Source organism: Phaenicophaeus curvirostris, chromosome 3 (genome assembly GCF_032191515.1).
Source record: "Phaenicophaeus curvirostris isolate KB17595 chromosome 3, BPBGC_Pcur_1.0, whole genome shotgun sequence".
NCBI lineage: Eukaryota > Metazoa > Chordata > Aves > Cuculiformes > Cuculidae > Phaenicophaeus > Phaenicophaeus curvirostris.
This window is the reverse complement of record NC_091394.1, coordinates 57863514-57881862: the sequence shown is the minus strand read 5'-3', so window position 1 is coordinate 57881862 and position 18349 is coordinate 57863514. Positions and strand designations below refer to the sequence as shown.

The 18349-nt window shown below is 39.2% G+C and overlaps 1 protein-coding gene across 2 annotated transcripts in view; it reads left to right on the top strand.

Annotated features, from left to right (window-relative positions):
• The window catches only part of ATP6V1H (ATPase H+ transporting V1 subunit H), a 54122-nt gene extending 49936 nt beyond the window's left edge, over positions 1-4186 (top strand). For both annotated transcript variants that reach the window (XM_069854105.1, XM_069854104.1), the window contains exon 14: positions 3219-4186. In XM_069854105.1, coding sequence (XP_069710206.1) covers positions 3219-3279 — 61 coding nt within the window. In that variant the 3' untranslated portion in view covers positions 3280-4186. The remainder of the gene's footprint in view (positions 1-3218) is intronic.
• Positions 4187-18349: the final 14163 nt, after the last annotated feature.

Here is an 18349-nt window from a genome sequence, read left to right as displayed (position 1 = left end):
TTCTAAGATTGTGTTTTGAAAAATGATGGGTATGTAGGCCCCAAACCTCAGCCATGTCAAATGTTAGCAGTGTGTGTTTTGTCTTAGTCTCTGATATGAGCTGATCAGGCATGCATGACTCTCTGCCAGTAGTGGCCACACTTGTATGTTGTGTATTTTTGTTTCTGACTTTAACTGTCTTAGAAACATCGTGTGCTTTCAAAAGACCAACCACAATGCCTTTGTAAAGGTGATGGTCTTCTGCAATTATGAAGGAAAAACTAATAAAATAAGTTTAAAATAGAGAGAAGTCCAATTCATGGGTTTACAGCCTGTAATTTTAAAAATCAAGTCTAATACTTCAGTACTCTCTATTGTAGCATGCATTTCTAATCTGTCAGATGCTGTTCTGAATATTTTGTTAAGCGATTTGTTATCTAAGTGAAAAGATCTATCCTTCTTCTTGCAGTATCCTTCTTGTTAACTGCTTGCATTCTCAAAGCTGTTTTTAATTTTGTGGGGTAAACAGTAATTCTAAAATCCCAGTTATTCTCTGAAGTTATTCTATTAACTATTATTATTATTATATTATTCTATTATTATTATATTATTCTATTATTAAGTTATTCTATTAACTGAATAACAGTGTAGGATAAATAAAATCTTAGACACTTGGTTTACAATAGCACAATGCTGGATGCCTGTGTCTAGTTTGTGTGAAGAGTGAAGCTTACGCTTCTACTTAACCTCCTGCTTGATGGAATGTCAGTATGTAATAAATGTACTTGAATCTTCTTGTCGATTTAGTATGGATTTTAAAAGAGAGAGAACTTGAGCCTTCTGAAACTATTCTCAGTAGCTTGAGTAGGCTGGAAGATGGGAGGGAGAAGTGACCAAAGGCTTGGCAGAATAACCTGTTGGTCTACTCTGCTAAGGCTGCACACAAGAAATTTCATATTGAGAAGCTTTCTACATCCCTTGTATCAGTCTCCTGCCAATCCCTCTCATCATCTAGCATAGAGCATGCAAGAAGTTGTCCGAGGTTAACCAATGACACTCAACTGGAAATGATAACCAAACAGAAAATTAACTGGTACTTTTGATAGCAGGTGGGACACATTTTTTGCATTTTGGTGGCCCTTGGTGGTGGCTAAAGTGATCAGATGGGGCAATATGGGATTTTCCCCTGGGTTTGCAGCATGGCAGCATAGAGCAGCAACTGCAGATACTCATTCTATATGGGGAAATGAGTAAGAGCTTTGTGACCAAAATACAAGGTTTTGTAGGGAGGACAATATACTATCTACTGTATGTTCTTAGAAGATGAACATGTTTGTTAAGACACTAAATATCTACAAAATATGCTACTTCTATGTCTTTTCAGAAATTTTTGATAAATGCACTGTTTTAGTGAGCCTTGAGCATGCATCTGAACCTGTGTAAGCTCTGCAGTAGTTGTACTGTTACGGTTTTTAATTTGATTGATTTTCCTACTTCTAAGTAATTGCATAGGAATTTCACATTCAAAATGGTTCACGTGTGCTTTAGGAATGAATCACTTTGCAGGCTTGTGATGCTGTGAGCACAGCCATGTATGCAACAAGTGTCAGTTGGTTTCAAGGCTGGATGTCAGACAAGAAATATCAGAACATGCATATAGGCTTGAAACACGGAAAAAGGACCACTGAAGGGGGTTTGGTGAGTTTGGAAGCCCCTTCCATAGTTGCTGGCTGTGGTTTTGGATGGCTGTCAGATCTTGTTAATTTTGGTGGTACAGTTTTGAGTCCTGCTAAACCACAAGACAGCAGCTCATTTCCTTCTTTGCCATCAGGAGCCTCTACTTTGAGGGTGGTAACCTACCAATTAAAATCAAGAGGTGGCACATATGTTGAGTGCAGCCCAAGCTTTAAAATGCTGTGATACTGCAGCAACACCTGATAAAGCTGTGAAGAAAGGTGCTAAATCATAACGGATGACGCTGCATACAAATTGTGTGGTTTTTTTCTTTGCTAGTGGAGTTTGACGTTAACCTTGTGCTTGATAGAAATTTTGCTTTTCTAGGTACTTAACTTTAAAACCAAGGAAAGTGCTGTTGAGTGGTGCAGCTGTGATGCTAAACTCAATTGTGCGATAGGAATTGTAATGCATAAGAAACAGCTGTTCCACAGGACGCTAAGCTGAAAACTCATTTTTGAAATGTGCAATAAATACTGAACTTTTTTTTAAATAAAACGAAAGTGCATGCTTCTGAGTGGTTTTGGGTTTTTTTTTAGAAAATGACTTCATTCTGAACATCATTTCTCTGACCTGCTTCTAATGTTTAACTTGTGTAGGTTGAAATACCTGTGTAGTGAGAAAAATCATGATAAGCATATGATCAGCAATAGAGAAAGAATTAAAGACCTGTGAAATATAGGCAACCTCTCTTTCAGCCGGTACAATGGTACAGTTATTGAAGTTTTGTTTCTATAACAAACAACAACACAGATATCACTAAAGACCTCTTTCAGCTTCTTTGTGGTTCTGTAAAGTGTTAAGCTGCTTTCACATGAAGCGGTGAAAGGTGGGAACGTTCAGAAGAATTGTGCAGTGTTTTTCTATAGAATTTAGATACTGTTACCCAAGGCAAATGCTAAGAATTTGGGGAGTGTTTGTTCCAGTGTTGAGAGGACAGGTATAAAATAAGTGACTTAGTGCACTTCAAAGTACAGGTGAGGAAAACACAAAGTAGTGGTATACAGTGAGCCTGGTTTGGATAACTTTTCTTTCTTTCAACTTGAACATACGGTTCTTCAGTCAGTGTCTATTTTGCTTGTCTGAGTTAAATCGCCATTGATATTACTTGCGCTTGTGCCCCTGGGTTGTGGGAAAAGATCTTTTTAAATACTTTTCTGCAGCTTCTACTATCTATATTTGGCAAGCAAAATCTGTGGGCTATTTGAGTGTTCTGTAACAGTTGCCAGGACTTTGAAATGTTACCAGTGGGCTTTTTCTTTTTCCAGACAGTTTTGTTGATGTTCAGTTTGTACCTTATTTTCGGAAGGATTCATGATTCATACCTAAAATTTGGATACTTTTCATAGTAGCTCAAGTTGACTATCAAATATTAGTAGACGTTATTTGAAGGAATAATTCTAAACTTAAAGCTTTTTCCTCTTTCTCTACTTTAGACTTCCCACCACTATCATGCTCTCCACTGTGGAGAATGTTTCTCAATCTAATTTTTTGTTTTATTTCAGGGAATACCTTGGAAAGCAGTTGCAGTCAGAACAGCCTCAAACAGCCACTGCACGGAGCTGAACACTTCCATCAATTCATGCTTATAACGACAGTTTGTTTGTCCTTAAATTAAAATCAAGGAAGCAATGAAATCAAGTGTTCTTTGCCTGCTGCTAGAGCATAAACTTTCCAGCTTTCCTCCAGTGTTGTTGGCTTAGTAAAAATTTGTTTGTTCAACTAGTTCTGATTATTATGCGTATTAAATTCCTGCTATATTCTGAATGTATATGAGGAAATGTGGCTAATATATTGTGTTCATTTTATGTATTTATTCTCGTAATAAAGAATATTATTAAAGGAAATACATTCTATGTTATAATTAGCTGAGAAAAATTGTTCTTTTCTTTTAATGGGTTATCAGTGTTGTCACTTTGCAAGAAAAGCACATAGTCCCTTTTTGTCTCCAGACATATTAATGAAGCTTTGACTTGGTGGTCTGTAGGAAATGCAATAGCCTGAGAAATATTGATTATCAGTATTAAAATACATAACAAGTCTAAAAACAGTGTTAAAATTGTATATAAGAGCAAATGTATGGGGTTTTTTTTGGGAGTAGTGTGCTTCTCTCATTGGAGAAAACATTAAAGAAGCTGGAGGTGAGAAAACAAACACTGATCTAGTGAAAAATGGTGCACTTAAGATTGTCAGTCAAGTTATATGACATCAGTGTTAAGGCTGTAGATCAGAGATCAAGTTGCTTTTTTATTTTTTAATAACAAATGGGCTGTAACTGAACTTGGAATTCCATGCTTTGTTTTTGTTATTGACAATACTTGCAAATGTTGGGGTTCTAGTTTCATCCTAAAATCTATTGTATTTCCTTTATATTAAGCCAAGTTATTTGGCTATTGATCTTTTCTGTGTTTTGTACCTCTTGGTAGTAAAAAAAGATCTAAGCATAAATAAATCAAAGATGATACATATATCAGCTTGGCTCAAGGCACCTGCATCATTAAGTGTTTGAAATGGGGTAGAGCTGTCCTGAAGATTTTAACGTTTACAATCGATAAACTTCATCAAAAACTTTCGTTGAATTTTAACTAATTCATAGAACTTTGTGCTGTATTTGGTTTTTGTCTGACAAGTTATAATTAGATTTAGCTTTTGCTGCTGAGCACTGGTTTTACTATTCATCTGTTCGCTCACTTAACTTGCTCAGCCTCAGTCTTCCAAAATCTGGCACAGGGCAGGTAGGCATATGTCGTGGTGGCAGATTGAACGCCTCAGGGCAATGTGATGACAGCGTGGGTAGAGCTTGGTGTTAGGAAGAGAATTCCGTGCCAGAAGCTTCTTTCCTTCCCTCTGATAACATGAAGATTTAGAGATGACTGGAGATTAGCTGCCGTGGACCAGATGACTAACTTGCTTCTAAAGTGAGGAGATGCAGTTGCCTCCTTCCAAATTAGGGTAATCAATCTTCTCTTTATCAATATTTTCTCCATTTTCCTAAATTTTATTTTCACTCTCATATTGTATCCAAGAATAAATGGAGTGTAATTTTCCTATAGCGAAAGTAGCTGAGTATTTGAAATCTTTATAAGCTGACTTTAAAGTTTTGCATTTGAGGTTTCTTTTGCTTTTAATGATATATCTGTTTAAATGATTTTCTTTAAATTTTGGTCTTGGTCTGAAATCTGCATGGGAAGTAAATTTGTATAAGTTTGCAAGATGCCGCAACTATGAAGAGGGTTTAAAGTTGTTGCAGTTCAGTGCAAGAGAGATGGATGGGGAAGCACGATGAACAGTACTGACACCTGGAACTAAGGCAGGAAAATGCTTTCATCATATGCGTAGTGCATGTTTATTATTCTCACAAGCCATTGGAGGTCTTAAAGGCTGCAGGTCGATGAAGAGGAGATCAGATCTTGGTCTTGGCCAGTGTGAGGTACTCTGCTAGAAAAAAAACAGGGCTGAGTAGGAGATGGACTGCCTAGGCCCTGGGATGTACCACGCTGCATCAAACCTGTCTTCAGTATCTCATCAGAACTGCAAAAATGTCTTCATTCACCTGCTTGAACAAATGAAATCTGTCAACAATTTCTAATACTCGGATCTGCTGGGTCAATTTTTTTTTTTTGTGTTGATGAATATGACATACTAGTTTTACCCTAGTAGGTGACAAGGGGTCAGAAGGAATCCAATTGACTCATCTCTGTCCGAAAGCTTTTGCTTTTTTCTTTTTTCAGCTTCTGCGGAGTAGTTGTTGTCTTTATAGAAGCCATGTGTTGTGTCAGAGTTGAGAAATAGAGCTAGTGCTCTCACAATGATCAGGTATGTTATTAACTTAATTATATTCACTTCTTCTTAGATTTCAGAATGATTATACAAAAAAAATCTGAACTGCTTTTGAAATTTTCAAATGGCCATGGGTGTCATCATTCAAATATCATAGAAAACAGCAGCCTTGCTTGCAAATGTTAAGTGTTGCGTTTAGGGAGTTATCTAGGAACTCTTCTTACCTTGGGGTATGCATATTTTATCAGTACAGCTGGTTCTGAGATGCATAAGACACTGATGAACACAAACAATGTGCAAAAAAATTGTTAATTGCTTTATTTAAATTTTTTTTTCATGACCTGCTCCTTGGCCTTACTGCTGAATTATCCTACAGTAAGGAGCCTGATAAAAACCAGAAATGGAATAATAGCTGACTGTCACGCGGTGTCTTATTTCTGTTACTTGGTTGTGTCCAAGAAGATTTCTGTGCTATAGGAATGTAATTCTTCTTGGGGGGAAATTAAAAATGAAAAATATCCCTCGTATATGCGTGGGTAGTGGGACAGTAATTATTTTTTTAACCTGATAACTTCATAGATCTTCCCAGAAATGCACAATTTGTTCCTCTCTGTGACAACTAAATCTACAGAGGACACAATTTGAAGGTTTGGTTTTTTTTTCATGAGTTATCTTTGGTGCTGTTATGTGTTTATTAATGATACAGCTTTTTTTTAAGGCTCTTCAGTTAGTTTGCCTTGTCTGGATTCTGTGTGGAGACAAAACTGTCAAGCTGAAAATTTAAATAACTCTTTCAGTGTTGTCATAAGCTGTTTTGAAAAGGTTGCACAAATCCAGCTTTGCCGAAAATGGGCAAAGAAATTGGCTAGCTGATTTTGACAGTGACGCATAAAACCTATTGATTTGGAAATCACAGAACTGCTAAAGTATCAGATTATTTTGTAGCAAGAAAACACGATAAATTGTAAACTTGAAGGTCATCATTCTCAGGATAACTTCCATAAAGAGGAAGTGTGCAAAGGAAGCCTATTCCATCAGGTTCAGGTGACTAAGATACAGCTTTGGATTATGAGTCTGCCAGTGTGGGGATCACAGCTAATAATTTGGCTGTAGATGCATGCAGACATGGGGCAACACAACTTGGTCATCAGTTAAAAAGATGAAATAATTTTGGCATAAAATACTGAGCAGGAAAATAACTTATAGAAATGTGTTGGATTTTGGGGGTTTTTTGCTTTCAAGATTTTTCAGTGTTGCAGCTTTTTTTTTTTTTTTTGGTCTAGGAGATCAGAAGAGATTTTAATCTCAAACAAACCAAGGGTAATTCTTTCCCCCATCAGTACCCTTTCTACCATAAATCAGTAACATTGACGCGTAAGCCACTTCAAGAGAGATACTTTGAAATTTAATCCATTGCAGCTCATGTAGGTGATGCTAATGACTTATGCAAAAGCCAGTTAAATATTAGTATTTGTCAAACTACTAAGCACCATGTACTCCTCCCTCTGCTCTGTGTCTCAAGCTGTATTTCATTTGAATGCCTAAGTTGCAGTGTTTCTAGCTATTTGCTTCTCCCTTGTGCCTGATCTGGATTCTGCAGAAGTAATTGAATTGAGGACTTTAGCCAGGTAAATGCATTCCAAGAGATCAGTAAATGGAAGATGATTTCTCAAGTTGCACTTTAGCTTTCAGCTCTCTGGCATGAGTTGTAAAAGAGTTTATATTGATGGCTTTTCTCTCATATTGATGGCTGCTGCCTTGCTTACCTTAGAATAAACCAACAAACCAACCTTGAGACATCTGCTGAGGCTTCAGCTTTTGCACATGTAGCAGTTGTTCATTATTCTTGATACAGATGCAAATTCCTAGGTCCATGAAGAACTTCTTGCTGTTCCCACTTACCCTTTTGGCTGTCCAAGAGGCCAATGAAGCAGCAGAAAGGGTTGCATGGCTTGTGCTGAATGTATTTCAGTGCTGCCAGCTTGTTTCCTTCTGTAAGCACACCCACAGCTTCTTTTTCCTCTCTTCCACTGTGACCGCAAGAAAACCTGCTCCCCTCCAGGCATAAACACCAGGCAAGCCAGAAGAGGTAATATTTATTCCTGGTGTGGTTATGGCTAAAGAGCTCCATGCAGCTTTTCTAGGAGTGAGAGTTGTTTGTACTTCCTTTAAAGCTACTTTTAAATCTTGATAATATCTTTCTACTATGTGAAGCTGTGAAAAATTGCTGATAAAACTCGTCATTTTATGAAGTGGTAGGCAAGCTATTTCCTACCTGAAGTGCCTGGGAAGTGAGTGAAATAGAGCCAGACCTGATCAAATGGCACTTCTGAGACTTACTCAAGGGACTGATAATAGTCTCCCAGCTTCCTACCTTTAGGCTGATGCATGAACCATGCCCTAAGGACATCATTCACCTATGCAGGGGCAGAGGGAGCTGGTTGTGTTGCGCAGGTTAAAAATACCTAGCAGCAAAGAATCTGAGCAACTGAAGAGTGCTACTGTGCTTCTGTAGCCTGGCCAGGGATTTGTGGCAGGGAGACGTGGCTGAAGGGGCCTCGGGAGTAATGCCGGTCTGTGCGATGCTGGGATTTGGGCACTGGGAGGTGGTACTCGGGAAAATGGGCAGCTGCCTCTATCTTCCTCCTGGATTCCTGTTTCAGTACATCCACCCTTCCGATGCTCCAATGTCCTACTTGAGTTCCCGGTATCCGTCTTTGACTAGTTACACTGGTGCCTAATGTATCTGAAGTATTTACAGTCACTTCTGTTTTATTTCAGAGGGGCTCCTCACTGATTACCAAAGGTTAAACCCTTAATGTTTTCATTGTCTTCTCTGAGCTTTTAGAAGCTCTGCTGCCAGACCAGGTAACAACTCCTCTGTCCGTTTAAGATGCCTTCTGGCTATAGTATTTTTAATAAAATAATTCCCATGAAAGGCCTTTTCAATAGGGTCTACATAAGATTCTCTGAATGTTTGGGAATTTACTTCCATTAAACATTACTTTAGCTAAAAAACATGCCTAGCATTTTTGAGTGGTAAATACTAAGGGGTGAACAATGTAGAGGAGAGACAGAGAGCATTTTTTCTCAGGACAACTTTTCAGTGAAGGAGTTAAAAAATAAAGGTTGGAATATTATCAGGAGCTCCTGTCTAGCATAAATAACTCAGTGACACTGCTTAATTAAACCAGTGCTTGGAAATGCTATTTAATCACCACTGTTGCAGCCCAGGATTTGTAATAAGCCAAAGAGGCTAAACAAAAGCTATCTGTGTTCCAATGCAATTTGTTATGAAAATAGGTGGTTATACACCATGCAGGCAGAGCAGGCTCCAGCCTGCATTGTAGTCTTCCTTCTGAGGTACGGCATTAAGAGATAACTGTTTTGTACTAAACACGCAAGTTTTCACGAGAAGGGCCCAGCTTTTTCAGCAGAGCTGTGAGAATTGTGGGCCTTTGCTTGATAACCCTGTGCTCCCTGGACCACTACAGTGGCTTGAGTAGGGCATCAGTGAGGGACCTGTTGCTGTGTTTAGCTGCACTGGGTGACTGCCCTAGCATAAAAGTTTTTCTTGATTTCATCCCTTTCAATGGCTGATTCAGTGATCTGGTTTCTCTGGGCAGATCTTTGCAGAGAGGTCCTGAACTGGAGGATTCAACCTTGCACAAGGTGGAGTTGCAGCAGGGAATGGAGGTTTGTGCGGGGAGAGGGGAGGGCTCTGAAGCAAAGCTGCTATGCTATTTCCCCATGAACTTTTCCTAGGGCTTAGCTGGTATCCATGAAGGGCTGCAGATCCTTGGACTTGTGGAAGCAGAACATTGTCTTGTGATTGCTGATCCCTCCTCAACTTCCTCAAGGCCTGGCTTGTTGGTTCTGGTCCTTCATTCTCAGAGGCTGCAATATTAATTGCCTTGGTCATAGCATCAATTGTATTTCTTGCTTCTACTCTTCCTCTAGGGAGATTGGACCGGACACCCGCTCCTTTGTTGGCTTCAGACCTTCTGGCTTCCAGATTCACTGAAGCTGTGGTAAAGATATAACTCATGCTGATGTTTCCCTATATCTATGTAACCTTTGGTTGCAGTAACTCTGCCCCTGACACCTCCTAAAGTCATTTAGAGAGGAATTGTTTAGAAACACTGGTACCTCGGTCTCTAGTGGGTCCTAATAGTAGTGCAAAGACTGCTTTATTCCTCAAGTCAGAATGCAAAAATTAAGATGACCATGAAGTGTGATGTATCAGAGGTGTTAGAAAGTCCTGACATGAATGTTGCCTCTGTGTTAAAGGGAACCATTTCATGAGACATGGTCTATATATACATATACATATATATATACACACACATATATATATAAAAAATATAAATCTGAAATGGAGTGTATACCTCCTCACACAAAGAAAATTCTTAACTTTGAGGAGTGCAGGCAGAACTAATGAGCTGGTGTATAACTGGAACTTTAATTACCAGAATGATATGCGTTCCTCTTATATATGCTGGGTCAGACTCATGGCACAAAGTTTACAGTATTATATATACCTTTTGTAAATGTGGTACTGAATCTGCTGGTTTGGCAGCAGATTTTCACACAGTATGAACCACCCTGCCATATAACACCACACTTCTTATGTGTTTTTATCTGAATTTGTTTTTTCTTTGGCACCAGAAGAACTATTTGATCACATATGTCAGTCTTCACTTCTTCCTTAACTATCCTAAGTCACTCAGGTGTTATTTGCTATTCCATTATTCCATTCCTATGGTAATGTTCTCTCGAAGGTAATGAGGAAAGTCACTTCTATTGTCTCAAACTCTTTTTCCCCACAGCTACTTTCCTTTTTTGAAGAGTTTTTGTGATGTAAGTAATATGATGTTTTGTGAAGGTCACACAGGTATCCTTGTTTCACCAGAGCCTTCACAGTAGTCTCATAATTTATTTGGTGCATAGAATATTGAAGATATGAAGGGAAGACATGTATTATTAAGTAAGTGTGCAGTCTGGGATAGTTCTGTGCAGCCTTATTAATCAGAGGGTCCTTGATGGCTGTGTCACTGCCTTTGCTATGCTGACCCATTTCACGTCAGTATGAAAGCTATGCAACAGTATTTGGGTTTTACCCATCACCCCCTATTTCAGTCATTTGTTCTGTTAGGTCTTTGCTGGCCAGTATATGAAAACATGGGCCAATGTAACCTAATTGTTGACTGCGGTGAATGAGCACCATCTGTGTTCCTGATGGCGATAACTGGTATGATCCCGTAAAAGCTTGGAAGATTATTTTACTTGAGTGCGGAATTTTGTTTGTGTGTGCGTTGGTGTCAGAGACTAATTTTATTAGCAGAGAGGATGAAGCTTTTCTGCTTTATCTAGTTCTGGAGCAAAGAAGAGGTTAACTCCTGCATATGCTTACAAGTCTTAAGTCTTCTAATGTGTTTTCCTGAAATGTGGGACTGTTTTTTTCATGCATGTAGCTGCATAACAATCTCTAATTAAGAGGATTTGCAGTCTTCTTCCTGAGCTGAATTGCCCTGAAATATTTCCAAAGTTTAAAGGGTTTGTTGTTAATGCAGCATGATTTTATTTTTTTTAATTATTCTTACAAAACTTGTTTAGGTGTTGAGCTGTTAGTGGCTTGTTTACCTTAACTAAATTGTTTAGGTGATCTCTTCCCTTTCCTGTCTAATTTTCTACATACGGGGACTGAGCGCTCTTGCGCTTTATGGAAAGCATCCTTGAATATTTTCCAGTTCTGTTGCGCTCGCTTGTCCCTGAGGACCATGTCCCAGGGGGTCCTACTGAGTAATTCCTTGAAGAGCTGGAATTCTGCTTTCCTGAAATTTAGGGTCCTGACTATACTCCTCACCTGTCCCATATCCCTCTGGACCCTGAACTCCTCCAGTGCATGATCACTGCGGCCCAGGCTGCCTCTGATCTTAATAACACTGATGAGTTCACTTGCATTGGTGACCATCAGGTCCAGTATTTATTGCATCTCCTCGGGTGGGGGTCTCTATCAGCTGGACTAAGAACTTATCCTCAATGCACTCCAGGAGTCTCCTGGGTTGGCTACAGCTTGCTGTGCTGTTTCTCCAGCATATGTCAGGGTGATTGAACTCCCCGAGTAGGATGAAAGCTTGCGAGCGTGAAGCCTCCTGTAGCTGTAGGAAGAAGTCTTCATCAGCTGGTTCTCCTTGATCAGATGGTCTGTAGTATACACCAACCACAAGGTTCCTGTTGGCTCTTCTGTCCTTAATTTTGACCCACAAGCTCTCAACCTGTTTGTGGCTACTCTTTAATGACAGCTCTTCACATTCTGTCCCTTTCCTAAGATAGAGGGCAACACCTCCACCCCTCCTTCCCAGTCTGTACCTTCTGAACAGCCAGTAGCCGTCAATAGCCACACTCCAGTCTTGGGATTCGTCCCACTACCTATCTGTGATGGCAACTAGATCACAGCTTTCTAGCAGCACAGTAGCTTCCACCTCCTCCTGCTTGTTACCCAAGCTTCATGTGTTATTGTAAAGGCACTTCAGCTGAGCCGCCAGTTGTATCGCCTTCCCAGTGGACCCTTTATTACCTACAAGGTATTTTAGAGAAGTATCCTCCCTAACACCTGACCCCTGATACTTATCCTCCCACCACTTGTTTCTGGCTAGCTTGGTGTTATCCCCCTTCATATCCAGTTAAACGCCCCATCTACAAGACCTAAAAGCTCCAATTTATACAGCAATATAAATTAATTCCCTTAAGACCTGGATACGAGATGGCTCTCATGCACGCAGAAGAGCTGATAAAATATTGTCTTGATTTTCAATGTAATAGTTATTGTTTCTTTGTAAAATTTCATCCACTTGGAAAGAAGCAGTATTGTGTGGATAACTACAGAATTTATTGGATTTATTGTGAAAGTTTGCTCATCAAATGCCTATGAGCAGGCTGTGATTCCATCAGGGTTGCTTTTTTCCTTAATTTATTTGACTTAATTTTCTGTTTAGAACTGGATTTTGTTCCTCTGTTATTATTGGCAGCAGTTATGTGATTAACTGATGCCATCAGTTTGAGCTAGATAGGCTGCTGTAATTATATAAGTCACAATCTTCTATATCTTGACTGGAGGAAAACTGCTTTGTAATTGGGAGTGGAGGCCATAGGACAGAGGGAAGGATTTAACTCAGAGGTAGAAACAATAAATGAAGAAGATCAGGAAACTTATCTTGACCTAGCTGGTATCTAAAATGTCAACCCCAGACACAACAGTCTATTTTTATATCTGTTCTGAGATCAGATGTGAAATGAAATCTTCTTTTGCAAATTATTTGTATTACAGTAGATTCTTCCTGTCCCAGCTGGGGGGTGTTGCCCTTTTTGCTAGATGTTGTACACACTAAACAGCGTCTCGGTTGTCTGCCTGAAGTAGGACCCATCATGCCATATGTGGTTTAAACATTAAGCACTTTTATTTATAATTATAACTTAACTATGTGCAGTGCATTGTTTTCTTATCTGGGAAATAGGTGTAAAGTAAATGTTGCCATGTTCAAGACAGTCATGTACTACTCAGCCTCCTTCTTTAGATGTATAAAATAAAGCACAGGATCAATTATGAGAAATTATAGACAGAAACAAATGTTAATTTGTTGAATGAGCTTGGTGGGGGGATAAATCTTCCTATCAGGAGGAAGCAATACCTAATCCGATAATTTTGGGTTATTGTACTCTGTTCACTGTATGTCAGCTGTCTGGCTCCTTGCGGGAAGAGATGTCAACTCTGCAGCCATTCTGTTTACAAGATTACAGTAATCCATAAACAGAAATCCTTAACCTGCTTTCTTGCTAATCTGAAAGCTGTTTCACCTTTTGGGCTACAAATCAGCAGCTTCCCTTTTTCCTGTGGTCTCTGACTAAATGATTCCAAGTCTTAACAGATGAACTTGGATGCTCACCTCCGGAGATTTTCTGTGAATTTTCATGAGCTGAGGCAAAGCCAACAGAGGGAATCACAGAAGGGTTTGGATTGGAAAGCACCTGTATGGATCATCTAGTCCAACTCCACAGCCATTGGCAGCAGCGATGTTTTTCATCAGACTTGAAGCCCCATCTAACCTGACCTTAAACAAAGATGAGGCATCCCCAATCTCTATGAGAAATCTGTTCCAGTGCCTCACCACTCCCATCATAAAATAAAATAAATAAACAACCCCCCAACTTTCTTCCTTATTTCCAGTCTAAACCTATCCTCTTTCAATTTAAAACCATAGCACCTTGTCTGATCACTACAGACAAGAAGAAAAGCCTTTCATCTTTCTTGCAAGACCCCTTTTGGTATATAAAGGCTGCAATAAGGTCTCCACGGAGCCTTTTGCATTTTTGATTCCAGAATTTCAGTGACATCTTATGACCTGAGTTGCACAGACAGGAGAATAAGGTGTTTGGTGGTGTGTGCTGCAGGCTTTGCTGTGCCTGATTTACCCTGTCCTTCTGGTAGTATATCTGCTCTTGGCTTCAGAAAAGGAATAAGCTCTGGCTGCACAAGAAAATGAGTGTCTGTAGCATCCTAAATCCTTAGATTCTCTGAAGGAGCTGTTGGAGTAGAGCTCCCATTTGGCTGCTGGAAGATTAACATCTATGGAAACAGTAAGTGTTTTTCACTAGCAGAGGAACAACCATTTGAAACAGAGATGTCAATTGTCCTGTAAGAGCTAAGGTCAAAAGGAGAATTGAATCCACTGCACCTACCTTTGTGGTGGCTTCATTTGCATCTGTACAATGAGCTGTACAACTCTTTGTTGTACAAAGAGCTGTATAACTCTTTGTTACTGGGGTACCCTGCCTGCTTGGTTATTTTTTTTTCTTTTTTTTTTTGGTTTTTTTTTTAATGTTGAAGCCATATTCTCTCTGAATGTCTCTTCAATGATACAGAAAATCAGTGATAGCAAATGAAAGAAATGACTTTCCATGGCTTCTGAGCAAATAATCTTTATTCCATCTCCAGCACTCATCCCTGATTTTCTGTTCTGGAAAGGAAATTCCTGGTTCCTCAATTGCCTCATTTGCCTGTTAAAACCTAGATGCTTATCATAAAAGATACCAAAGTTCCCTATAGCTCTTCACAAGGTAATGTTTCCTTATGTTCTATATTGTGGGGAGTCCAGTGTTACAGAGCAATATTTATTTCAAGTTATTGGTTGGATTGCCAGTGCTTTTGAAACAAGTGCAGTTATGCTTTTTTCCTTTTTTTATGTCACTTGTTATTGCAAATAAGTGCTTTAAAGCTTAAACTTTGTTCTCTGAAGGCTGATTAAAGAGAAGAAAGTAGATAAATCAATCAGTTCTGATGTTAGAGATCATAGTTTTCTTGTATTAACTTTATGCTCCTCAAGTCTTTTTCCTATGGAATTAGTTAAAGTAAAAATTAGTAACTGATAGTCAGCCTGAAATCAACCTCAAGTGTACTCTGGAAATAATTGCTAGGTGTCAGACCCTTTGAGGAAACACAGCCACTTTGTTACTCATTTTCACATACAAACAGACAAGGTATGCTGACACATACTTTTTACACCATCAGGTCCAAAATACTCTGTTTAGTGGAATGAAAGAATAAGAATAAATGTGGGGTTTTTTTTCCTTATTTTAATCCTGCTGAAGGTACAGGGACAACAATAAATAAGCTATTCTGAGAGTCTGAAAGAATGGGTTTATCCAAACAAATTTATTTTATTTTTTTTTACCCTCTCTTTAGAGGTGGAAAAAAAGAAGAGAAAAACACCAAAGAACTGTTTAGTGGAAAATTTAAATGTATGTCCATCACCTAAATTTGGAAAGATAATTTCTGATCTAGATTAGGCTAGCGTATGAAGACCACCATGGACTTCAAATGGTGCAGAAGGATCACGTTAACTCTGTAGACAGTATTTAGCAAAACCCCTTTTTGCTGTCCATTTTGTGCAGTACTTTGCCAAGGTGATTTAAAACTTAATTAATGCAAGGGCAAGGATTATCACACCTTTGCTATGTGTTCATTTTTGTCTTCAAACTCGCCTCCAAAATGAGGTTCCCAAAACACAGTTCTGTAATATAGTCTATACACCCCAAATACTTGAGAGAAGATATTCTTCAGCTTCTAGCTATCACTGCTGCATGTGAAATACTCATATTGTCTTGATGTGTCCAGTCAGTTGCAGCTTAGTACTGCACAAAAGAGACTGAAGTGAATTGCAGTCAGCAATTATTTTGTTGATATAAAATCAATTAAAAGAGGCAAAAATATAGAGGCTGTAATATGAAGGTATAGCAAAAATCCAGAAATACAAAAATCTAAAAGAGGAGAGATAAGATAGGAAGCTGAAACTGTTTTATATTTTTGTGGCATAAATGCCTAGAAGATGTTCTTTGTACAGTATGAGCTCTTTCTGTGCAAGGATAAAAAGCGATGGCTGGTAGTGTGACAGCACTTTAGACCTTCAGCTATGGCCAAAGTTTAATCTGCTGGGAACAGGGGACATGTATTTGACAACTGAATGTGACAAAACCGTTTGCAGAGCGCATTTCCACCTGTTTGAGCAATAGCTCTTCGAGGTGCAATACGAGGATGTGGTGCTCTCCAGGAGGTTTATTTGACACTTGCATGTGCACGGGTCTGGCATTAGCTGCACAATGTGCATGGATTTGCAACAGATTTCAGGCCACATTACTACTCATGTCATTTCTTTGTTTCTGCACCTAACCCTATGTGTCCTGGAAGATGTGATTGTTACTTGTTGGCTTACAGAAGGGGGGCTGTGGCAGAGGAGTGGATAACTGTTTTCTCTCAATAAAGCAAAGTAGGTTCCTGGGGCGAGGCAGCTGCATACAAATTAGTTGTGCGCTGTCTGTGCCTATCTGTTGCTCCGGGTCAGTGTCTCGGTGAGGATAAAATAAGTTTCTCGTAGTTTATGTGCGGTCATTGGCTTTTTCTGCATGGAGACAAAGTTCCAGGGTCCCCAGAGTGCTGTGTGCAAGCTAAAGCAGCAGGGAACTTGTGTTGCAAGGCGGGACAACAATCTAAAACTATGGGGTTTTTTTCCAGATTTACAGAGGCATGATTTCTCATTTCCTTGCTTTACGTGGACTCTAAATTATGTGGAAATGAGCGACTAAAAAGCGAGAGACCTCTTTTATAAGGTCAGGTTAGAAAAAATGTCCGTGGCATCAGAACAATAGTACTTAAAAGGAGAGGTTTAATGAATGCCTGCTGGGCTGCTTTTCATGTATGCAGGAGGAGGGAGTTAGCATAATGAGACTTGTGGGCTTTTTAGATGATGAAAGGTATGTTTGTGGTTGAGCAGCCACTATTTATTTCAAAGAAAAAAGAAGGTATATTAATAAAACTGAAATGTAAAAAAACCCAAAACCCAATGAAATTGAGGTTTAAAGAGATTTTGGCTTTCTCTGTTCAGTAATACATTAGTGGCTGGTAATCCTTTGTAAGGTAAAATAAATACAGTAACAACTAGATCATGATCATTTTACTTAATAAGTGGACTGCAAGCATAGCATCTTCAGGGCCTTTTTGTAGGTAACAGCACCAAAATGATGTGTATGATGAATTGAGCCTAAAACGATAGCAATTTATTTGGCCAGTTTAGTTATGGGCTGTTTGGAATAATTTAAAAATCTTATCCCTATGGCTCTTACAACTGATAAGCATTATGTTAAACGTATGCAAAGAAAACCTCAGGGAATGTAAACCATCAGATTTAGATAATAGGTTTATATGCATGCACTGTGCAGAGAGTGTCTGCCAGGTTGCAATGGAACAGTGAGCCTGTGAAACGAAATCAATGAATATGTAACTGTTTCAGAGAAAGTTTTCTGTGTATCTGTTCATCTTGCACCTGGTTTTAAACACAGAAAGAGATACGGTTAGAGATCTGTTCTTTAAGTCTATTTTTAATCAACTACTGTGGGTGTTTATGAAGCTAGCTCTCATGGGCCCCTCTTATTGGGATATCTGGCACTAACCAAAGGTGGAGTTAATAAGATGAATTATATGGGAAATTAGGTGGTAGCATTACTGGATTGTACCTCTCCCTGTAATTGTTGCTTCTGTCACAAAAACGTGTATGTATGCGGTTTGCAGGACGCATATTGGTTTAAATATTTAGTTGGATTAGGGTGAAGAGGGTGCTCTGTTGTTAGTGCTACCCTGGGAGAAAAGCAGGTCCATGGGGAAGGCACCAGGCAATCCTACCACGATTGTAGCAGACTGGAGGGTAAAATCAATCCCTACACAGAAGGCTGACATGTAGGGGAAAGAGAATAGCCGTGAACAGTTTGGGCAGAAATCTTTGCTTTACTAGCAGGACTTAAGAGGGGGATATGTACCCTCATGCTAGATAACAGACTGAACACTCGAGTCTGTTGGGAAGCTAAATCAATAAAAATTTGTAACTTATTGCCAAAGCACTGAATAGCTCTGTGGATATTTTGAGCCTGTTCTTTGCACAAATAGCTGTGGGAAGATGACTGTGCTATGAATGTCTCAGGACATTATTTATCTAGAAGCTCCTGGCAGTAGGACTTGGAAAAATATGTTGTGAGAATTTGGGGTTTTCTGGGAAACAAGGCTTTTTGTCTGTGAAGTTGATATGTTCTAGGACTGGCCTTCTTGGAGAAGGTATGGTGTAATAACTGAGGTGTGATTTTATGGCTCCCTCAGTGACTTATTTTAATTTTGTCATGCTGTTGCTGTTTCAACGCAGTCTTACCAGCCCATTACCAGCTTGCTGGAGTACCAGCACCGTGAGGAAGAGCACTGGACTATGAGGAAGGCTGTTCTTGCTGAGGCCTAAAATCTGTTTGGCACAGGAAGATG